The 25,842-nt window shown below is 31.4% G+C and overlaps 1 protein-coding gene across 6 annotated transcripts in view; it reads right to left on the reverse strand.

Annotated features, from left to right (window-relative positions):
• Positions 1-25,631, reverse strand: part of LOC148598385 (potassium channel subfamily T member 2-like) — a 66,258-nt gene extending 40,627 nt beyond the window's left edge. The window contains exons 1-4 of one of the 6 annotated variants that reach the window (XM_088560637.1): positions 23,125-23,485; positions 18,345-18,374; positions 12,087-12,178; positions 3,281-3,363 (exon numbers count right to left, since the gene is read on the reverse strand). In XM_088560637.1, coding sequence (XP_088416763.1) covers positions 3,281-3,363; positions 12,087-12,178; positions 18,345-18,374; positions 23,125-23,160 — 241 coding nt within the window. In that variant the 5' untranslated portion in view covers positions 23,161-23,485. Of the gene's footprint in view, positions 1-3,280; positions 3,364-5,775; positions 6,017-12,086; positions 12,179-12,533; positions 12,670-17,407; positions 18,314-18,344; positions 18,375-23,124; positions 23,486-25,370 lie in introns of those variants that run through there. The other 5 variants (XM_088560635.1, XM_088560639.1, XM_088560636.1 and 2 more) reach the window with 5 other exon arrangements.
• Positions 25,632-25,842: the final 211 nt, after the last annotated feature.

Below are 25,842 nucleotides of genomic sequence, written 5' to 3' on the forward strand. Positions count from 1 at the left end.
TGAGCATATAAAAAATGATGTCTTCTTGTTTTCCCAATCAAATTGGTTAAGGTAGGTAATAAATAATCTTTAAAAAGAAAATCATGTCTTATTTTATAAGGAGGTAGACCTAAGGTAAGGAACACAACTCTTACAAATCATTGGAACATTTGTATTCAGCTTTTTATATCAATCTCATGTAAGCATCAAAGTAACTTAGATTGATATCCTTCTTTTTCAAATGAAAGCTTGAAAGACTTCGGTGAAACAAACATATCACTGATTTCAAGAGTAAAAGTAAAAGATAAGCTTGTCAAATGAAGACCTGTTTATGCTTCTTGATGACAATACATAATTTTTTTCCATCCATATTCTACTGAAGTGATCCGTAAAATCTTGAACTACGTGTGATTTTAATATTGGTGCATGAACTATGGAAAGTTTCAAAATCTGAAAATTGTAATTTGCTGTCAAAATTCATAACAAAAATATAGAAAATCCATAAAAGAAAATACTTCTGCAAATAAGAAAACTGGAAGCAGTTAAGTGCAAGTCTTTAAAAGAAATACTCAAATTGCGAAAAAAAAGTCCTCCCTTCTAGATATTATCACTAATTGATCTCTGCATTGCTGGATATTATTAGCAGTTCCTTGATTCTGATGGTACAAATAGTCACTATCAGTGTTGTGGGTTACTTTATACATGTTTCCCCCACAGCTTGATTCTTACAGAGACTGACACTTAAGCAAGTTTTTAGTAAACAGAATCATTAATTAAATTACAAAAATAACATTTATCATAATTACATGTAAATTACTGTTATGCACATGTTTTGTTTGATCTATGGTAAATGAGAAATCCTGTACATAAGAAAACCACTGTGAGAGAAAAAAAATTGTTTTCTTAGCATGAAACAGTGATAATTTATCCGTCACTGTGGAGAAAACAAGTAATTAAGTCAACATAACATCCTTGACCAGAACATTACTAATTATTGTCCATTACTTTACTTCAGTTTTAGCCAACTTTCTTTGGGAGTTTGTTTCCTGTCCTTGAATCAATTGATTTTAATACAGGTATATATCCTTTGAAAGGTAAATCAAGATAATCAGCATTTGAACTAAGAAAACATACACAAACACGACAAAGAACTTAAATCGTGAAAATAATATGCACATGGAAACAAAAGTAAATAAATAACTAAGATTCCATGAAAAACCAGCCGTACCGGTAGGGTAAACGAAATGAACAATAATTTTCTTACAAGTAAATACAGAGATTCAAACATTACTGCAGTTTGTTCATTATCTGCAATAATGTGACTGACAATAAAAACATGCATAAATGCAATGATCTAAAATTTTCCCAAAATTGCAAAATTGAAAATCATATTTACAGTTAGAATTACAATATTGCAATAATTAATGCATGCATTTATTTTGATTTTTGGTATCAAGAAGTGTTTAGAATTTTTCATTAATTCATTGTTAAAACATATTTTTCACAAATTTTGAAATGACCTGCTCTGTAATGCATTAAAATTAGTATTAAGGTGGAAAAAATTAAAATAAAACTTTCAATTATTAATGAATAAAATGTAAATAAGCTGGTACTTAAGCTAGTAAATATTATATAATCCTTTATACAGATAGTCCAGTTAGTTACCTCTGGTATGGCCATCTAAGTGTAAGTCTTAGTAAGAATCAGGCAAAATGGGAAAAAGTCAGAAACATGCATGTCAAAACCCCACCAATCTGACAATATAATATCACTCAAAGAAGCCTTCTCTATTTGAAAAGACCATTATTTGATCTCTGCATCACTGGATTTGCTCAGAAATTTTTCAATGGGAGGAATTTGACAGAGTCAATATCTGCCCTTGAAATTTTCATTTTCACTGCATTTCAATGAAATTATAACTCAGTTAACCAATATAATATGGAAAATCTTGTCTTTTTTCCTTGATTCTGATGGTGCAAATAGTCACACAAAATTTTCTAAGTAGTGGGTTTTTTCATACCATGTTTCACCCACTGCTTGATTCTTAAAGAGGTTGATACTTTCTATTCATTCAAATTTGTTTAAGTCACTCCAGGATGTTTCTCTATTTGAAAACACCATCACTGGATTTGCCTATAGATGTTTCAATAAATTGTTAGATAAATGAGGTTTTTGACAGAGTTATCTGTCCTTGAAAGGTTCATTTTCAGTGTATTTAAATTAAATTTTAACTCTGTATACCAAATCTTGTCTTTTTTCCTTGTTTCTGAATGTGCAAATAGTCATATTACACTTTCAAAATAGTGGGTTTTTTTTCATACATGTATTACGTTTCACACACATCCTGATTCTTACAAAGACTGACAATTAAGTATACACAGTATTAAGATAATTGACTTCATAGCTTGATGTAAATACTGGTGGTAAGATTCAAGTGAATTTAATTAGTGGTGCAGCTGTACATGTTAACATTCCTCTAACTTTACAAGAATGTGCCTTAAAGAGGTAGACCTAGAATAAGGGACACAACTCATACAAATCAATGGAACTTTTGTATTCAGCATTTTACATATATCTCATCAAAGATTCAAGGAACTAGGACTGATTTTATTCTGTTTCATAAGAAAGCTTGATGGTAGACCTAGAGTAAGTCAAGGTAACTGGGACTGATTTTATTCTGTTTTATAGGAAAGCTTGATGGGCTTTGGTAAAATTGAATATGATACAAACATATCACAGATTTCAAGAGTTATGTCCCCTACCCTAGGTCTACCTCCTTAAGTTTGTATCCTTCCTTGTTTATATTATGATTTGACCAGTGGTTTTATGAAAGTTGAAAAAAATGTGAAGATGGGCCGATGATGTGAGAGTGTGAGAATGTAATGGTATAGGCAGTTCTGGAATGAGTAGATATGTACAATATATAATATAATGTATTTTATTATGTACAATATTTATAAATCAGAATCATTTACTTTACTATAATAATATATATATATATAAAATATGAGTATCAACTTATTACTAGTGCCTATGATGACTGCTCAAACAATAAAAAAAGTATGTTCATACACTTAACCTTTGGAACAGTTCCTGTGACACTACATCAAGTCAGAGATTTTTAAGTAAAAGCAAATTTTTGGTGTAGTATTTCAATTACTTAGTATTTTTCACAGAAAATAAAGCAATATTTACCTCCCACAAATCTCTCATTTTCTAAATTTGTCATTGATTTTATAGGAGTCTCCCCCTCCCCCTAATGTGTGAAAGTTAACAGGTATACATGTTATATTGTACTTACTTGATCTAGAACTTTTGAAGAGAAACCTCCTGATCTTGCCTCGGACAGACATCTTTTCCTGAAGTTTCGTTGGAGTCGTTGTGCTGAAAAACAGTACATGAACTGTCAATACAAAACATTACAAGGTTAATATAAAGATAATAAACAAATCACCAACTACAGTAAAATCTGTCTAAACTGAACCCTAAAAATAATAGGTTGTATTAATTAGTCCAATACTTGAATAATTGATTTTGCACAGGCCTAAGCCAGAATTTTTATAGGAGGGTTGGGAGGGGTTGTCTGGATGAAACTTTCCTGATTTCTAAAGTGCTTAACCAATCTTAAGTTTGTTTCTAACAGTTTCAAATGCTTTTTTGCTTTAAAAGGGGTGTTTATCTGAACCAATCAATCTCACCCCACCCCTTCAGCCTATGGGTATGCTGCAGAGAAAGGTGTGAATGGACCTTCTTTAAATATTCAAAATAGCACATTAAAAGCAGTCTTTGTAAAAATCAGGCAGAAAGTGATTAATGCTTTTCAAAAACCACCAAAAAAAATCACTTTTTATTTTTAATTCAGAAAAAGTTACAGACCACATAACCAGTCTTAGTTTGTCATCCCATTGTCACAGAACAGTGTGCAGAAATGACTATACATGTACCTCTATAAAAATATAGTCAATGTAGTCCCAAAAAAGGATCATTTGTTCAGTGGGTTTTTTCTGCACCATGAATCACCACTACCATTGGCAGTGTCTGAATTTTATATGGACTGGTACTTAAATATCCATGAACTACAGTACAAACTGTCTATAAAACATAAATTACTCCAATTATATTGGAATGATTGATTTTTAATTAGAAGGCATAAGTCAAATTTCACATAAACTTAAAAATTGTACATAAAATATTCCTTTTTATGTCAGTTAGAGCTTACCAGTAATTAATTCTGGTAGTTAAAAATGTTTGTTTTCTCTAAATAAGGCAAGAATGATGTCTCATTTTTTCAAATGTTATTTCACTTTCCATTCAAAATTAATTTTTGCTTTCTGTCATCATAATAGGCAAGTTTAACTCCCTAAATTAATGTTTTCAAACATTTCAAAAGATAATTATCTTCACATTATCACATATCTTTTTCCAAAAGTGCTTGACACATGTCAGTGAGTTTTATTTTTGATGCTAGATTATTACTGGATTACACTCACATGCAATAAGACGGGTGCTGCTAGTGGATCAGAACACACTTACCCTTCCAAAGCACTTGATGTCACTACTAGTTTTTTTGTGGGAGTTCATATTGCTAGGGGCTTTAGTTCTATCATTCAACATCTTGGTTTCCTTTATCTTCAGTTTTTATGTGTAATTTTTTATAATTCAGTTTTCTACAATGTGTATGTCCATGTTTCATGTGTTCATGTTAGGCCATGTTTTTGGATATTTACATACTTGAGTAATCCCATAGCTGACATTTAAGTACTTTTTGGCAATATATTTCACTTGATTTTCACTCAAATTGAGCAAATATATTTATTGACAAATTTACATGAAATTCATCTAAATCGATCCTTTATAAGAAATTTCACCTGAAATCACATGAATCTCAATTCCCATTAATTTCACATGAACTGTTTTCCCTTTCTACAATACTACTACAAATTTAAAACCAATATCCAAAATTGTGTTCATTAAAAAGTCTCACATTTGCAATTTTTGTTAAACAGTGAAATTTAGTGCTATTCTACACATAATTTCCAATTTACATTATTTTCTCTGAATACAACCCTACAAGCTAATTTTTTAGCAGATTCAGTGGGAAGTTCTGCAAGGTAAAGCAAAATTATCCCTGAAAATATGGTTAAAATCTGTTTGAATTTTTAGCGAAAACTGTGGCATTTACCTTGCAAAATTTCAAATAAAAGCATATATATACCACTACCCTGTCTAAGGCAAACACAACTAAAAGTCTGTAACAATTCACAAGTTTGGTTTATAGAGATTTTACTGTTTTGATACGTCCAATAACCAGAAAACATAAGCAGAATAAGCACAACATTTCCATAAATATTGACACTGACATTATTATGTGTATCTCCCTAAGGATGTAATTGGTAAGAGTAAAATAATCCTTCATCATACAACCGTCTTAAAATGTAAATGATTTCTTTCAAATTCTGAATACCATAAATAGTTTGAATTAACTCATAAATAAATCAGCAAGAAATTAAGAAACCAAGGATTCAAATAAATGGTGGTTCATGGTCCAGGACCCTAAATTTCTGACAAAAGACCTTAGAAATTTTCATTTACCTGGGTCCTAAACTTTCAACCATGTATTACTGACATTTTCTATGCAATCATTAAAATTCAAAAACCCAGAAGTTTCATGAATATGTAATTGAAATAGACTCAAAACAAACTTGAAAAAGGATCTTCTACTCTTGAAATAAAATTTGAACTCCCCCTTTTTTTTTCAAATAATCAATGTATTAATACAACTAAAAATGAACTTACAGTAAAAGCCTGCGCATAAACATTGTTACTTGTTTACTATAATGTAAAACATGTATGCCTCAATGTGATTATCCTAAGATCAGAATTAGTAATAATTAAAAAAATAAAAAAACATCAACAGAAATTCACAACACATAAAACTCCATGTTAATAATAAATTGTATTGTACAATGAATAACTCCAATGTGCAGATGCACATGACACACCATTGCAGTAAATCATAGAAATTATATCACAATATGTCTCTTGTTGGTCAAGGATGTCCTGTTTTCATTGTAAAATGACATATTACATTCATCTGCTTATGTTTATATTCACACAGCATGTATTTCATACTTTAAAAAGTTGTGGTTTTTTTTTAAGTTTAAAAATATATAATATGCGTTTTATTAGTATTTTATTTGTATTTGGTACCTATTTACCTTTTAAAAGTGACTATTGTTCACTTATTTTTAATTTTTATCATTTATAATTGGGCATTGTAATTTATTTTATCTTGCAGATATTTTTCCCCAAGATCTGAAATACATTGGGCAACACATTTTTTATCTTAAAGATATTAAACTGCAAAAGAATATGATTTGTTTTTCTGAAAATTCAGAACCCAAGTTTGATTTGGAAAATTACTTACCTAGAAAATATATACAAAAATATGGATAAACATTACCACTGTGGCAGGAAATTATTTAATAAATACTTGAAGCTTTGAGCTTCCTTTTATCTGAATACATCTATGAATATCTCTTCCTTGAGCCAGTCAGTAAACTACCAGTATATATACTGGGCATCTGTTTCATATACATGTATAAATTAAACTCTTCATAGAGTCATATTTTAAACAATGAGTTTACTAAAAACAGAAAACTCACGGAAAACTCAAGCACAGTCTATTCAAGGGTGGGCTGCCCATCCCTATAATTTGCTAGCACAACCCTTAATTTTTGCACTCCATTCTTAAATTTAAGAAAATTGATAACAAAACAACATTTTAGTATAGTCAAATACATGTAAATATTTAGTATAAATTACATTTTTTTTCTTTTGATAGAAAGTATAATCTTAGACCACAAAATCAGATTAAAGGACTTCTAAAATGTATGAAGAACATTGAATATTTCGAAGACTATAAACATGGAATTTCCCTACCACTGAATTTTTATCTGTGGTGATTCCTGAAACTACATGTACCAGTGTTCTAGGATTTTTCTTTCCCATCTTTGCAATCTTTGTGTAGGAAAGTTGTTAACTGTGTTCAGTTTTCCCTTTGGCAAGTAAAAAACTAGAATTTCTGAAAGGATTTGTTTACATCAGAAAGCAGACTTTTTTTAATAAAAAGTTTTCATTTGAAGTTTTCCCACTGGAACTTTAAAATGAAGAAAAATCCTAGAACACAGATACAGATGTTCATGTACTTGAACAAGTTTTATACAGTAAAAGCTGTCCTAACTGAACCCTTTCTCAACTAAAAGTTTGGTTCAGTTTAAACAAATGTTGAATCATTTTAAGTTTGTACTATTGACCAGGAAAAGCAAAGCCCATATTTAAGTAGCAGTCTTTCTAAAAATCAGACAGATGGTGATTCATGCACGTCAAAAAACCACCAAATCCAGTTTTACTTCTTGTTTAGAAACCATTATAGATCACATAACCAGTCTTAGTTTTTCATTTGGGTGTTGCACTTTTGAGATAAACTTTATATAGATTGTACATGAAATTAGCACTTGCAAGAGTTATGGTTCTTGATTTTGTTTGATTTGGTTTATTTTAGTGGTAGATAAATGTATGATTTTCTAAAAAGTGCAGATCTGAATGCAGAAATGATTATCGTTATGTGAAAGTATCACATATATAGACTGAAAAAGCATTGTTTGTTTGGTGGGTTTTTCTACTCCATGAATCACTTTACTACTAGCAGTGTCTGAATTTTATTTGGACTGGTACTTAAACAATCATTTTAGTATATTAACCTAACTGCACTGTACACAACTAAATACCAAACATCATCATAAAATGATATTGACAGTGGAGATCTGTATGGTCACAGAGTACAAGGACAAAGTGTCAATATCAATCATTACTATCACAGTACCTTCGAAATGTACATGTTCTATTTATAGACAAGTTGAAGGTCAACTGTCTGTTGTCATTGTGTTTGATTGGTTATGATATAAACATGTTGTAGACTTAACTACTGTTTTCATAGCTTTCTTGTTATGTACATTCATTAGGTCTTAATAATTGAAACAGACAGGGTTAACAAGAAATCTGAGACAATGCCCACTTAACGTACCCAAGCAACCAAAAAATAGTGTATAGTCTAAAGGTGAACCAAATCTACAGAAAAAAAGGCCGAACAAAATCAACTTCCGCAACATGAACACCTACAATGTATATAAGCTTGCATCAAAATGTAGACCATAACAAACAAGTACTATCTTTTAAAAAAAGTGAAAGCCGGCGCAGTAAAATTTGGTTTTTTCACTTAAAATTTTCTACATCAACACATAGCACACAATTTTCGATACCCATTTTTTCGAACCCACTAAGTTATCAGTATTAGGCCAATTAGGAAACAGAATTGCCATCAGGTGACTTGAAATTCCAAAGAAGGGTGTCTTTAAGGTCAAAGGGTAAAAAGTAAAACTATACCGAGCCGACACAGTAAAATTTTGGTCTTTAGCTTTAAATTTTCCAAAATAACAGAAGTATTTCCTTAAAGAGCAATATAAGATTTGAGCACCTTCAAAAGAACATATTCAAATAGCGAAAACAGACACACATAACCAAAAACATGAAATAAACAAAATAATATGCACAAGGAAACAAAACCAAAAGAGCAACTCCACTAAAAACTGGGGACATGGACCAGATGCACCAATAGAGTAAGCATCCTCTGCTTTTCTACTTACTTTAACAACAGGTTTTCAATTAAAGTAACATTTTTTTTTCAGGAAGATAAAAGACCAGAACCAAATTTAATTTAAAAACATGCAGTCTATCTTTAAAACTACAGGAGTAGTGTTGCAGTATACTCAGATAGAGAATGCAGGTTTTAGATGAGAGTATACCTTGACATCATATATAGAATCAGTCCTCAGGAAGCCCCTTGACTAGTGGAAAAAATGTTTAAATTAATAAATCTCTTATGATTTGGGATAATACATTTCAACTCATGGCATAATCTTGACATTAATGACAAGGAGAAGTTTTAGTCAATTTCATTTGGAAAATCACAATATAGACATTTTTGTCTATGTAATCTATTTCAAAAACTTCTCCCTGTCAAAGACAAATGGGAGAAGTGAGCACAAAAAATGAGAAGTTTATGCTCATTTCTCCCTCTAGATTAGGCTCTGCAACTTTTTAACAAAAATTAATTTTTGAGCTTTGGGCAAGTTAAGTTGGTGGTCTGTTACAAAAAATTATCTCTTTTGACTGATTTAAATGACTAAGTCAACACTTATCATTATGCTGATTTTCAGGTAATTTTTCCATCAAAATGACAATGTTTCAATGTTTAAAATTACAAGGAAACTAGAAAGCATACAACAACAAAAAGAGAAAAAGAATTCAACCTTAAAATTTCAGTTGTTTAAATTTAAAAAAAAAAATCTTTGACCTACCTTAACATTTACTATGTTTTATGAATATAATTAGTCCTATTAATTTTAAGATAGTTTTAAAATGAATGTTATTAAAATCTGCGGACTGGCACATATAAATAAATGCATTGCTATGGCAAGTATTATACTAATCCTGGGCTGACGGGCAATAAATTTAATTCAATTACCAGCAGTCAATATTTTTAAAACTAGTGTCATTAGTTTTTAATTGCCCTACAAGGAAACAAAAATTTCAAGTTGAAAGTTTGAACAAATTATATATATTATTTATACAATTAATAAGTGAAAAATGAACTTTAACTCCACCTGGTGCTTTAAACAGACTAATTATAACAGAAAAATCACTTACACATGTTCAGGAGTTGGTATTAACTTTCAAGAGAGACAAGTCTAGGATTCTTTCAAACATGAAGTTGCATGTGTCGTCACGCTCAATTGTACAGGAATTTGATATTGGACAGCAACCAAACTGCTTACAACATAAGTCACATCCATTTAAAGTCAAATACTGTGAAAGTACTATTGTTCATGGGGTACCAATTTTCATGATTTTCATGGGTTAACAAAACCACGAAATTTGGTTCCCAACAAAAACGAGAATCCAGTTGATGTGTTTACTGAAAACCTCATAACCACAAATTCAAAAATCCACAAACTTGTGTTTATTCCGTAATCCATGAAAATTGGTATCAATGAATTAAAGTACTTTCACACTACCACATTTCAAATCAATCCATCTATTGGGAGATTTTTGAGACAAAATTTTTCTTTACTATACAATGTACTATAAAATAGCCAAGTCCTTCAATAGGAAGTTAATATTGGACAAAAATCACCTACAAAACATCCTCTATCTACACCTGTGTATAAAGCCATACTCTAAATTTGAAATCAATTCAATGGGAGCCAAGATTATTGCCACAAAAATTTTTACTGATGTTTTGTACCTCCATTCATGACAATTTGTTTACTTTTATACATGTAAGAGTAATCACGGGAACCAAGATTATAGCAAAAATCAAAAGAATGTAATTAATGTAATTCAGAGACAAAGACCAGACATGGAAAACAGACACAAACAACAAAGAACATAATATAACCAAAATTATACAAAGCAAAAAAAGTATATGAGTTACTTGGACTCCACTAAACACTGGGAGCATGAACACTTTATTCAATGTATAGTGTAAAGGCAAACAAGAAATCTGTGAGCGATTGCTCATTATTGATACCCCTCTCCCCTTTCAATCATGATATAAGGAAAATGAACAAAGGTTCTCAATAAACAAGAAGTTGTTGTCAAATTTTTCCAAAAATGAATCCCATATGGCATACCTACAGAAGGAATCTGTTAAAGTTTCAAGAGATAAACAGTTGCAGATAAGCTTGTGATGGAAAATATTGTTATGGACAAAACAAGGGTAAAACAGTATATTACCCTAACCTTAACAGATTACCCTAACCTTAAAAGCAGGAGTATAAATATTATCTTAATAAGTCCTTGATTGTATACATGTTGCAGCCTGAAAAACGATGAAACCTGTCTAAGTAGAACCATGAAACCTGTCTAAGTAGAACCATGACACCTGTCTAAGTAGAACCATGAAAACTATCTAAGTAGAACCCATTTTAAACTTTAAATTAGTTCAGTGTAGAAATGCAGTCGGTTATTAAGGTTCGAAATACATTTAAACTGATATAAATATGTATTGTTTAGACAGGTTTATTGGATTATTCATGGTTCAGTATAGATAGGTTTTCAGGATTATTTATGGTACAGTTTAGACAGGTTTATGGGATTAGTCATGGTACAGTTAAACAGGTTTATAGGATTAGTCATAGTTCAGTTAGACAGGTTTATGGGATAAGTCATAGTTCAGTTAGACAGGTTTATGGGATAAGTCATGGCTCAGTTAGACAGGTTTATGGGATAAGTCATGGTTCTGTTAGACAGGTTTATGGGATTAGTCATGGTTCAGTTAGACAGGTTTATGGGATAAGTCATGGTTCAGTTAGACAGGCTTTTTATTATTATTCATGATTCAGTTAGACAGATTTTTGGGATTATTCATGGTTCAGTATAAACAGGCTTTTGGATTATTCATGGTTCAGTTTAGACAGGTTTTTGGATTATTCATGGTTCAGTATAGACAGGTTTTGGGATTATTCATGGTTTAGTATAGACAGGTTTTTGGAATTATTCATGGTTCAGTATAGACAGGTTTTTGGGACTATTTTTGGTTCAGTACAGACAGTTTTTTGGAATTTATCATGGTTCAGTATAGACAGGTTTTTGGATTATTCATGGTTCAGAATAAACAGGCTTTTGGATTAGTCATGGTTCAGTATTGACAGGTTTTAGGATTATTTATGGTTCAGTATAGACAGGTTTTTGGAATTATTCATGGTTCAGTATAGACAAGTTTTTGGGATTATTTATGGTTCAGTATAGGCAGGTTTTTGGATTAGTCATGGTTTCACGGTACATATAATCTAACATGTAATCTATAGATCCAGCCTGACCAAATTTCTGTTGGAATAAATTTTAGAGAAAGGTTCAAACAAACAATATAAGTGTTCTTCACGTGATTGTCTAAATGGCATTGAGTGACCCTTAAGGAGACAATCAGTCTGACAAAACCTGAAAGTTAACTTCTATTATGCACTTGACCTATGTACTGCACATACCTGTCAGCATCATCTTCTTCATCTGAATCATGCATCCATTTTAGGTCAATTCCATCACAGTTTAGGTTGTCTGCCATTTCTTCAGTGTCCACCTACAAAGAGTAACAATATCTCTAAAGAAAGTATATAAAGGCAGAGAACAGAAGCTGGCAGAACTCCTTATATTTAAAATAAGGAAAAATTTGGATAGCCCATAAGACTTCCATGAACATTTTTGAAGTAGTCCTCTACAAAATTAGGGTGGCAAAGGATTACCGGTTTACTGTTAGTGTTGATCCCTGTTAGCCTATAGTAATCAAATTCTTCACAAGAGAACACGGAAGTCATGTTCCTTTAACAGGTGGTTGAATTTCCAAACGTACCTGTTTGTCAACCTGAAAGAATTACTTCCATTTTGCCTTTTGACCCAACAAAAATTAGAAATGTTTGAAATACATGAAGACAAACCTTATCCCAGCACAAGATCTAAATTAGTGAGCTCTTTTGTGAAGCTATCCATGAACTGTAGAAAAAGTCAAGTAACTCCTTTAATACATTTGAATGTTTACAAGCAAATGGACCATTGCCATATAGCCATGAACTGGAGTTGTTACAACTGATGTGACAAGATAAAAGAGCAACAAAAAGAACATAATTTGTTATAAGTGTATTATTTTCAAGCTAGTGAAGTGTATGCTCTTCATAATAGCTTCAAGGATTTTGTTTCATCTGTATAAATCACCAAACAGTGCATTTATAAATAAATGATTTTATTCGCATAAGGTTATATATAGCTCAACATAGTCATATCTTAATTTACAACAAGCACTACATAGAATTTTCCTTGGTGTTTACAACAAGCACTACAAAGAATTTTCCTTGGTGTTTCTTCAAGCTCTACAAAGAATTTTCCTTGGTGTTTCTTCAAGCACTACAAAGAATTTTCATTGGTGTTCACAACAAGCACTACAAAGAATTTTCTTTGGTGTTTCTTCAAGCACTACAAAGAATTTTCCTTGGTGTTTCTTCAAGCACTACAAAGAAATTTCCTTGGTGTTTACAACAAGCACTACAATGAATTTTCCCTGGTATTTCTTCGAGCACTACAAAGAAATTTCCTTAGTGTTTACAACAAGCACTACAAAGAATTTTCCTTGGTGTTTCTTCAAGCACTACAAAGAAATTTCCTTGGTGTTTGCAACAAGCACTACAAAGAATTTTCCTTGGTGTATACAACAAGCACTACAAAGAATTTAACTTGGTGTTTCTTCGAGCACTACAAAGAATTTTCCTTGGTGTTTCTTCAAGCACTACAAAGAATTTTCTTTGGTGTTTCTTCAAGCACTACAAAGAATTTTCCTTGGTGTTCACAACAAGCACTACAAAGAATTTTCTTTGGTGTTTCTTCAAGCACTACAAAGAATTTTCCTTGGTGTTTCTTCAAGCACTACAAAGAAATTTCCTTGGTGTTTACAACAAGCACTACAATGAATTTTCCTTGGTATTTCTTCAAGCACTACAAAGAAATTTCCTTGGTGTTTACAACAAGCACTACAAAGAATTTTCCTTGGTGTTTCTTCGAGCTCTACAAAGAAATTTCCTTGGTGTTTACAACAAGCACTACAATGAATTTTCCTTGTTTCTTCAAGCACTATAAAGAATTTTCTTTGGTGTTTCTTCAAGCACTACGAAGAATTTTCCTTGGTGTTTACAACAAGCACTACAAAGAATTTTCCTTGGTGTTTCTTCGAACACTAGAAAAAATTTTCCTTGGTGTTTCTTCAAGCACTACGAAGAATTTTCCTTGGTGTATCTTTGAGCACAACAAAGAATTTTCCTTGGTGTTTACAACAAGGACTACAAAGAATTTTCCTTGGTGTTCCTTCAAGCACTACGAAGAATTTGCCTTGGTGTTTCTTCAAGCACTACAAAGAATTTTCCTTGGTGTTTCTTTAACTTTTGATTTGTTGTTTTTGAAGTATCAATGTATATAAAACTCATACACTACAGAAGAGAGAGGTAACTCAAGGTGCAGAAAAAAACACCAAACAAATGATCTTCATAAGCTAAATTGCTTTGCCTAACTTTTGTATATTAAAGTCTGTAACTTTAAAAAGCATACATTCATCTCCAACTTAAATTAATCTAAGCAGAAAAAACATCTCTTGTATTGTGCCAATTAAGTGCAGAAAACATAACCAGTCTTACTTTTCCATTTGGCTGTTGCACTTTTGAGATAAAAATTCTATAGATTGTACATGAATTTAGCACTTTGCAAGAGTTATGGTTCTTAATGTTGTTTGATTTGGTTGATTTTAGTGGTATATAAAAGTATTGTTTTCTAAAAAGTGCAGATCTGAATGCAGAATTGATTAAGTGAAAGTATAACATATGTAGACTGAAAAAGCATTGTTTGGTGGGTTTTTCTACACCATGAATCACTTTACCACTGGCAGTGTCTGAATTTTATGTCGACTGGTACTTAATTGAAAATAAAGAAGGTACAATAATCAAACGAATTAACATAAGTAACACATATACATTATTTAATTTAATCTATTTCCTTACAAAGGTCTCCGACTTAATAGTAATTTGGACGTTATAGTCTATTAAATCTGACTGACCAATTCACCAAGAGAGAAAAGCTGCTTGAACCTTAAAATCTATTTGTAAATTTTTCAGGTGTATAAATAAAATTTGGTTCATAACTGAATTCTAGATATTTGTTTTCATTAATGCAGAACTCAAAATTTTACTCCTACAAACAGGAATGTACCAGTACTGAAAACATGAAAACAAGGCTAATTTTAAGGACACATTTCATAGACTCTGAAAGTAGGTCAAGTTCAAGTTTACTATTTTTTTTGCCATTTACATTAGGTAGGTTAAGAAGAATGTTAAACAATTTATTTTTGCCATTTTTTTTTGTTCTCCAGAAATTGGGAAAAAATATTTCACATTGAATTTCTCGGACTTTCTTACATGTACAACCTTAAATTAAACAGATTATGGACCCCTTTCAACAAGTCAACCTAGGAATCCCCCACACCAACTCTCCACACCAACTAGCTTCATCCATTTAAGGATGTTTTTCATCCATATTTTCTATGTACAAGACTTAGTTAAGTCCAAAGTATATAAATGAAATTAGACATACCAGTAATGCATAGTGTAATTTTTTTTTTTTTTTTTGCAGCTAACTTAACAGACCAAAAACTTATGCCAGTAACTCAGAAACCAATGCATATACAGCATTAGTTATCATGATATTTTCATGATTGACAAAACACAATTTTACGAATGTAAAAGTTAAACCTGTCTAAACGGAACCTCTTAGGGACTGAAGGAATTGTTAAGTTTAGGAACTGTTTGTTTTATACAAATTCAAAATGCATTGGTATATTCAGTGTTCCACTTAAGGAGGTAGACTTAGGGTAAGGGACATAACTCTTGAAATCAGTAATATGTTTGCATCATATTCAATTTCACCAAAGCCTTTCAAGCTTTCCTGTGAAACAGAATAAAATCTGTCCAAGTTACTTTGATTCTTATATAATATTGATGTAAAGTGGTGAATACAAACGTTCCAAAAAATTGTAAGAGTTGTGTCCCTTCTAGTAGGTCTACCTCCCCAAACAGGTTTCACTGTATAAAAACAATGTAAGGTTTAATTAACAATGATTATAAGCCAGTAGCATTATTCATGAAAGCACCTAATCCCTTTCAAAGCAGTTAATTAACATTGATGCAGTACCTACAAAATTATAGAGCTGTATAGCATAGTGTCATAATGACCTGGATGGACACTAAGATCCGTACTTCCCCTTTCCCTATTTTCTACCTCTAAATCCCGTTTTTTTTAGAATTATGTCCGCTGACTTATTCTGCTTCTCAGAGAATTTTCAAGTCAATGCAATGCATGCAACACATAACCCTTCCCCTTAACACCAAAAGCTACATACCTAACAATACAGCATACAGAAAAACACATTCATTTTTTGGGATATATATTTTAAAGGCTTAAATTTAAATATTTCAAAATTAGTTCACATTTTGAAAGTACAAAACATTGACGTAACTGAAAACGCATTGTTTTCCATACACTCCTCCCCATTTGTTATTTCATGACATAATTTATTAATTCATATCATCATAACTGATCTTCATAACACTGTTAATTTTTCAAAAAAATATATGTACAACACAGGAGAAGAAATTAAAATGGGGAATTTGTCAAAGAGGCAGTATGAATAACCTTTACTAACAGTGAAAAAGCAAACAAGTTCCAAGTCCATGGGCCTCCAAATGACAATGATAAGTTTCCCACACCAGCAGTCTGCCCTGAGTTAACATGAATACATTTTTTGTATACTGATTCAGCAAAAAACAAAATTAAAAATCACACAACATTTCCCAAACCTAAATAATGTAAATGTGCAACTCGGACTTCACTAAAAACTTGAAAGAATGCAAGATGAAAGAAAGATTTGATAAAAGCGTTCTCCCTACTCCTATTACACTTTACAATACAGCTAGTATTTACATGTACATGTACAATGTAGCCAAAATACATTCTGTACATGCATGTATTTAAAACTGACATGCAACTTAGTACATAACCGCGTAGACCACAACATAGCTACAGGCACATTCATACACATACATAATTATTAATATAAGCCAATTATGTCTAGAATGTAGACTTCCCTGTGACATACTGAGGTACAAGTCCATCTAAGGAATTGGCAGATTGTTAAAAAAACTGTAAATTTATAGGGAAGAAAGAGTTTGAACTCCAACAAGCTATTTAAATTTTTTCTACTCAATGTACAAGAAGGATACCAAAATTGTTTCAGTTATTTTTTTTAATGCTTTAAGTTTAATTTAAAGAAATGAACACAAACAAACAAAAAAGTCTTGAATCTTTTGTAATTCAAGTATTCAAGTAATCCCCTGACTTGTAATTAATTCAAAACAGGCAATTCAAATCTCGTATTCTCAATATTATTTTTTTTTATCAACACAAAATTTCAATTTCCTATCGATAACACAGAAAAAAATCATTACAACAGATTTGAAAAAAACTACATGTACATTGTACATTGTATATTTAACAAAATTGCTAGACATTCATGTATGTCCCAGCAACAGGTGATAGTTGAAGTTGTCTTATTTCCGTATTAGTTCACTAAAATAAAAACAAGGTAAACCAAGTATGTCCTTCTAAAAGATAGACACAAACATGATTAAATCCTTCTGTTACGTAAATGCAGGAGGCAAAAATTACAGCTTACCCTACCAATTCCTTACAAGGACTTAAAGAATATTAACAGTTTGTTTACCTTTTCATAAGTGTAATGGTTATTATGCTCCATCTGGAATGTTACGCCTTTCATCATGACAGAATTATACTTCATGAAAACACGATATCATCCAAAATTCATAAAACATATATTATCAAATGTACATTTATAATGCAAACTGCTCAAAGGCACAATAAAACGAACAAAACTCTAAAGTCCCAAACACATGAAATGATACATTGTATTAATTATTTAGTTTTTCCAATTTTACATACTACACATGCTGACAAGATTACAGTTCTTATTCATTTAGGACTTTCAATCACTACTTTTCCAATATATTGCATTGTCAATATCCGGCTTATTAAAATGCATCTACATGCACTTTAGGCTATATCCTTGAATTACAATTTCAAACTTTCAAAGTAATGCACTTAATTTGAATGTTTTCTTCAATACTCTAACATGTACCTCTGGCAACAATCAACTCAAATTCTGACAATTTGCTTTTATATAAACACTTAAATGATATTGCAGATCATAAACTCATGAACAAATAATCCAACATTAAAATGGTCCATGAAAAGTATTTCACTCGAATTGTTCTGTTTATATCAAAGTAACAAAATCATAAATCTATAGGATATGAAATCCCGTTTATACACTTAGTACACTTATGCTAGAATGAAAGAAAAAATCCCCACCAAACAAAAACAACATTAATGTCATTTTGTCAAACACAATTCTCTATGTTAATCACAAAAATTTCTAATCCTACGAGCCATCCATGCATGTACATGTAATTCACTAAATTTCATGTTGATGAAAAGAAAATATCAAAGAATCCTGTGATAACAAGAAAGGTAGTTATCAATCTGTAGTATACAATTTAGAGATCGTAATTATGTTCTAAGCGTCAATAAATCATGCATACAGACATGACAATCACAAAATCAACATGTAAACAGTTACTTACGTGTATAGAAATATATCCCTTCCTTCCTTCCTGAAGTTAAACAGGAAAAACTGTGGTCAAATTTGCCCTTATTGGCCCTTGATTATGTGGAATGATGTAGTAATAACGTTGAGGTGTGATTCCCCAACACCTTTTTCCAATAGTTTAAATGTTTTTGATGTTTTTGCCCCAGGTAACTCACATAAAAAGTTAGGTGAGGTAGTCAAAATTTTCTACATTTCATTAGTTTTAAAGTCACCAAAAATAAATGGAAATTAGCCTTTCTTTGACATCCAGAACACTATTTTATGGTGTAATGGACTTTAAATATTATAGTCCCCTGACCCTTAAGCAATATTACAATTTTATTTTCATTGTAAATTAAAATAAGTTTCAGGGTGTAAAATTCAACCAACACCATATGATCTTGATTCCTTTGGTTAAACCATATCTTTCACCAGCAGGGCAAGTAATAATCTGTTTTCAACTAATTAACAAATGATGGTTTGCAATGATAATAGTGATAAATATTTTTATTTTTTTTGTAATGGAGGTCATCATCGTACTTTCTTCATAGGTTTTTGACCTGAAAGGTATAAAACACATGTCAATGGACTTTAAATAATTTCGTTTTCAAATATCATTTTTTTTGTTTTGTTTTTTGTTTTTTTGCGGGGAAGGGTATCTGACAAAAGCTACAAGTCAGAATGTCTTAAACAGCAAGTTTTTTGGATTCTGCATTTCTGGACTGGATTCAGACACTTTGAAAAAGAGAGGTGCCAATCCATGTTTCTCAGAAAAGTGGGGGTTCTAGAACTTTATTTGCCATTTTTTGACAATTTTACACATGAAAATGACAAGTTATCAAATGAAAAGGGGTTGCCAACTCCTTGCATCCCCACCCACCCCCTATGGATCACCCACTGTATTCTGTCTTCCACTCCACCCTATTATGTATAAACTAAAATGCCACTTGTCTGCACGACAGAAGGATAGACTGTAAACACAATACAAAGATCTTGTACATAAAGTTTGAATGCATATCTTTTGTAATAACCCACAGTTGACATGACAAAATGAATGCCAACATAAATTCCCCATTTATATGTTAATTGATTTTATTAAAATAATAGAACAAGGAATTTCATGTTCAAACCAGTATTAACTGACTGAAAACATCAGACAATCCCAAGCTTTTTATTAGTTTGTACAATCTATTTTTCAAGGAAAGAAACAGTTTTTTTTCTGTTTTTTTGTTTTGTTTTTTTTTTAATTTCAGGATTTAAACATTTGACTTCCCCATAAACAAATTGGCATGTTCTAAAATATGTTTGAAATTAAAAAATCATGAAATCAAGCTGTCATTCTGATAAATAAGATTCAAATTTCATCCATCCGATTGTCAATTTATATTTGTTCAAGGCAATAAACGTATGTTATAGTAACATTTAATTTCATTTAGCTGTTTTGAAATTGGCTTAAGCATTTAGCAGTCCATGTAAATCATGACAACCTTTCTTTTAAAGTTCAACAGGCTGGGAACAAGTCTTGAAATTTGGAGTAATCGTACTTATGGGGGTACTTTCCCTTTCAACCATTATAAAAATAAAAAGTTTTCTTTTATATAAAACATTGTTAAAAAGTTGAAATACTCATGTAATCTCAAGTAACTTTCGCAAAAGTTAAAGACTAATGCGAAATAAATTACTGACAATTTTTTATATAATAAAATAAAAAGTGTACCTTTTTCAGAAATGATACTTCAAAGGCATAAATATTTCCACTTTTAACTACTGTGAAAGTACTTTAATTCGTGGATACCAATTTTCATGGATCAGGGAAGAAACACAAGATTAGTTTGTAGTTTTGAAGTTTTCAGTGAACACACCAATGGGAATCTCTTATTCGTAGGGAACCAAATTTCATGGTTTGGTCTACCAATGAAAACCACGAAAATTGGTACCCCACGAATAAAAGAACTTTCACAAGTAAAATATGACTTTTTCCATACTTTCATATTCTACAATGTAGCTTGAATACATGTATTTGCTTCCAGATACATGTAATTGTCACATGTTGGGCTTAGTTTAGTGTTGTCAGTAAAAGATACAAATCTACAAAATTATAATTTCTTTTAAAAATACTATATCATATACATGTACATGTACTATTACATGAATCTTTTTCTGTGAAAATATACATGTAGTTTAGTACAATAGCATGACCATGGTTTAATTATTTATTTTTTTCTATTTATAGCATCAACCTTACTGATTAATATAGTGACTATTAGTGATCACTTAAAAAATACATGTACAATGTCATTGTTAGTTACACATACAGTAAAACCTCTCTAAACAGAACCTTTTTAGACAGTACAATTTGTTCTGTTTAGACAGGTACATGTATTTAGTTTACCCAGGTTCAAAAAGGAACTTCAAAATGGTGTTTGATTTATGCAGGTTTTCAATTTCTTCTGGGTTTATTTATGGCAGATTATACTGTACTAATTGCAGATTTGTTTATACTACTTGATGACAATCCATATTTTTCACAGTATTCATGGAAATGATCCATAAAATCCTGAACTTTCTGAAATTTTAACAAAGTTACTATGGAGCGTAACTTGCAGTCAAAATCCATAGAAAATACAGAAAATCCTTTTAAGTAAAAACTTCTGTAATTGTAACTATAATTGAATGTATCACCAGACTTAAACATTACATGTATTTAATTACATACTGTTTATTTATAAGATTAGATTTCCATTTATTTAGATCTTTTTCCACTTAATGACCTTGAAATATGAAAACATTAAATATAACTTCAGGTTACATACCATAATAAACCATGGGTATTAAATTACATAATTAGTATCAAATGCCCTCATGATCATGTAATCATGTGACCTTGCTCATTGGGGGAAGAATCACTCATAATTTACATGTACATGTATACAAACAATAAGTGTGGCCATCTCAAATGAAAACAAAACTTGTATGTCTGAATACAGTCAGTCATTAAAGTTGTGAAAGAAATAAACAAACAAGTGTAAGATACATGTACAATGCTAACCAGTATTAAAGCTGGAAATTGTGGATGTAGGGACACTATTCTTATAAGACGGCACTTTATCAAATTTTACCAAAACCAGAAAGACATCTTCAATACAAAAATTCATTTTGATGTAATAATGGTTATCTTTTAGTATATCTGGGACACAGCAAAAGGGAGGAGGTGTGCTTAAAAGTTCTTCTATTGATATAGCTGAAATATTGCTGCTCAGGCATTAAACCCAAATAATCAATCAATCCATTTTAGGCCAGCTGGGACACAGGTGAATAAAGTAGTAAAAATGATTTAAAGCAAACAAAGCCAAAGTACTGTTGTGACGACTTCAAATGTATACATGTATCATATTGTATGTACATTGTATATATGGTTTACAGCTATATTTTTATTTGGTCATGTATACGTAACAGTATCCCATGTTTTCAAATGACTTGAGTAATTAATTTAGGGAAAGTTTCAGCAATGATATAGACCAGGGTTGTTTTTTTATTATTTTCAATAAACTATTAGGCCAAATGAAGGCCATATCTGACCCATGTCCTAATAAATTAGTCATTGTAAATCTAAAATATAATACACCAAGTTCATTAATGTTAATGAATTTGGTAATAGTTGATATATTCAGTTACTATAGAACAAAAATTAACCGAAAAATTACACATCGCATATTTTGGCTCCTAAATTTTTCCAAAGAATTGTTGTAGTGTAAAGACAATTTAGAAAGTCGAACAAAAAAGTTACACTACAGTTACCAAATACATGTAAGTAAACCTAGAGATATATGGATTTCTATAGGATTTTCATAGGTGCTTATGTTTATTTCCTTGCATTTTTCAATTCTGAGGTAGAACTTAAGAAAATCACCTGCTAATGAATGCCAAATTTTATTTAAAAATGCCAAAAATTGAAACTAAGCTCAAAGTTACCAATTTGTTAACATTTCCCATACCAATTAACCATAAAGTTACCAAATTCAATGATGTTAACAAATTATGAGTTTTCCAGAACTGATGGAATGTGAAAAAAACTTGAATAAAAAAAAATAGCTTTGGAATTTTATGAATGCACATGTGCAATTCCTTGTCTACAAATTGCCTCTGATTTTCATACTTTATTTCAATGGCTCACCAAGACGAGAGATTACTCAGATGTAATATTTATTCAGTAGCCAAGTCTAACAGTATAAACAATACAGTCCTCTTTTTGGTAGTTTTTTTTTTGAAAATAATAGAGGACAAAGTCCTCAAAATTGTAATCAATGCAAATTTAACCTCTAACCTTAGAAGCACTGATTAAAAGTCTGAATTCAGTCTGACAGGAAGTTTAACTTGACATACCAAAGGTAATACAAAACAAGTATCTTCTTCAGTTTATAATATTTAATATCAAGAAATGATAATAGCTTCTTAAAGTTTTCTTAAATTACGAAGAAAAATAAATCCTATATTTAGCAGTTATATCCTACATTTTGTAATTGACGTAAAACTGTATTAAAAGGGTTTTTTATTTTTAATAATATCAATATATTCAACTTTGTCCATTTACAGGATACAACAGACGATTTGGATAAACAAAACATGTAGCTTGCTATTATAACTACTGAAATAATTTAAAATTGCTTAAACATTTTATGAATATTTAAAACAAAGTACAATGAATATTGTAAATTTTTTTGCAGATTCCGCCATTATTTCCGGACTTCGTTAAATGTCATATCGCTTTGTCTTACCTGCAACACTGCTGAATACATCATTTTTTGCACCATTCTTATTCCAAAAACGAGTCTTCAAATGCAGTTAAATGGCAAAGTTTAACAAAATATCCAGTGCAGTCGTTCTGTCGCCAGGGGAAGCGTTCCAGGCGGGGAAGTGAAACGAACGATTTTGGTGATTGGTCACGCTAAATACCAAAAATATCATGTAACTAAAGATATAGTATGTACTTGATTAAGCACTGGTCAATAATTTGTGTACTTCAATGAGCTGTAATATAGGACTAAAACAGGGACTTTATGTTATTCTCCTTGACTGAGAGAAAATAGACACTCACCAAAGAACATAACAAAAATAACACGTACATTTACCAAAAAGCAAACGTAAATTAAATGATGAGCAAGCAAGTCTATGAGTATGAACGACCAGGTGCTTCGGAAGGGTAAATTAGTTAGCTCTGCTTTTCTAGAAGCATCTACCGAGTTGCTCATAAAATGTTAAGTCCGGGTAGACGAAACTCGAAAAGAGGAAATGAAAACTATGACACAGTGAACGATTCTCATGGAGAAGATGAAACGATTGGATTTTGTTTATAGAAATGTGCTTTATAGACTATATTTTCGTTTAAAAAAAACGGGGTGAGCAATTCCAATTTTAATCAGGAACCTGCAAGTGCTCCTATAATTTATTTTATTTTTTTTTTTTATTTCTTATTTTTTATTTTTCATTTTTTTTTTTATTGTTATTTTTTTTCTTTGTGGCGGTAAAAAAACACGGTAATTGTTTTCAGGGTTTTTTTAGTATCGATACCCTTGGTGCAAGAGCTCTGTGAAATAAAGTTAAAACCGTATGAGGGTGCTTCGCCATCTAGGAATGGAAAATTAGCATTAGGGAAATCAAAATAATTTCTTTAGTCATGCAGGCTGTAATTGTCTTATATAATATGTTATAATCAAGAAAAAGACGTGTACACGAGTACTACATGTATATATTATTGCTCGACTTGCATGTTAACTTCAGGGTAGGAAACTAATTCAAATTCTAGCCAGTCCTGGATACAGTTTTTCAATATATTTACTATATGGCTATAGAGATTTTCGCTAAAATTAGCCAGCCCTGCCCCAAAATAGCCAGTCTCGAGCTGGCGGGCAGACTGCTATTTCTAGCTCATGTTAACTTACGTATATGGTTTTGCATATCAACAAAACAAAAACAAAAACAGGTATGGGGTGGTTCTAAAGGTAAACAATGACAGTTGTTACAAGTTGTTACGTCTCTTCATAAGTTCATTTCCCTGCCGGAACTGCTATATATTGAAAAATATTTTTGACTTGGTTATAGTGTAAAAAAAATTAGGCGGGAAATTTTCCTGCACTTTTTTCTGCAGTAGAACGTAACCAAATTTCAAGTAAAATATCACCAGTGGACATGTAACTTTCATTTGGACTTTTATTTTTGAATATACTTTAATATTCTATGAGGCCTACTGAAGGATTTCCAATAAAAATATTTGAGATTATACGAAATGCATGATTTGCTGACAAATCACGAAGAAACCATCACTGCATTAGCATATAACCTTGTTATACCATTTCTGTTATAAGACGTATCCTTTGAAGACAACTATTAAACCGTGAGGCTGTTATGCCACCATTGTGGATATGACCACTTTAACGTTATATTGAGCAAAAGCTCACGAAGTTGTATATACAGCTTATAATATTCTACAGTAATTTTGTAGAATATCTTGTGTTAAGGGAGTATTTACAACTAAGTAACTAATTGAATAAGTCTTGCACAAAGAACGCAAACCTTTTCCGTGTGTGTGTGTGTCAAAAAAGTCGATTGTAACTGTTTGAGACAGACGCAATAGTATTTGAAGTATCGATATGTTATCGGTATATTTTTATATGATCGTTGATGTTAATATTTAAGATTTGTTAGTATTTAAAATCGGTGTTCACATCTAGATAGATCTTGCTTATAAAACATGAGGAGCCAATCGTTAAATGTATCAATTTTTCAAGGGGTTTTTGAGATCGATGTAGACGATAACCTAGATCGATATTGTAGATAACCGAAATAGGTTTGTCGGTTGAAGTCAAATATAGCGATAGCGATGCTATTAGTGATTGTTAGATTTTGATGTTGATAGTGTCGTGAAAATACTTCCCTTTTATTTGTGATAGGCCAAATTCGATCCCTCTCACATTGAATAGTCTAGTGTCCCTACACCCCTAATTGCAGAATATACTTTTCGTACCTTCTCGTCTCCATCAACGTCCTCTTCTTCGAAGGTCACCGTTCGACCCTTATCCTTCACCTCAATCGCCTCCTCGAAGGTCACGGTTCGACCCTTATCCTTCATCTCAATCGCCTCCTCGAAGGTCACTGTTTGATCTTTATCCTTCAGCTCCACAGAAGCACCCATTTGATCCTGGTCTTCCCTTTGCTCGTCCACAGTCTCCAGGATTCGCATCTTCCTACAAACCAGCCCCTGCTTTATTCGAAATCACGAAGAACTCGTGTGATGTATGTGTGGAACACTTGCTTAAGTATCACTGAAGGGTCCTAATTTTAGACTAAGATTTGGTCTATTGAACGTTAAGGCCTTGAAAATCTAGACACACAAGAAAAGGGTCTTATTTCAGGGGAACATAGACGCTTGTGCATGTTAGATGTATATACATGTACCCATATATTGTTATATAATGTACTCGTATTAAATGTTGGGT

Source organism: Perna viridis, chromosome 14 (assembly GCF_037379345.1).
Source record: "Perna viridis isolate PV_CMFRI_1.1 ecotype Kerala chromosome 14, ASM3737934v1, whole genome shotgun sequence".
In the NCBI taxonomy this organism is placed as follows: Eukaryota; Metazoa; Mollusca; class Bivalvia; order Mytilida; family Mytilidae; genus Perna; species Perna viridis.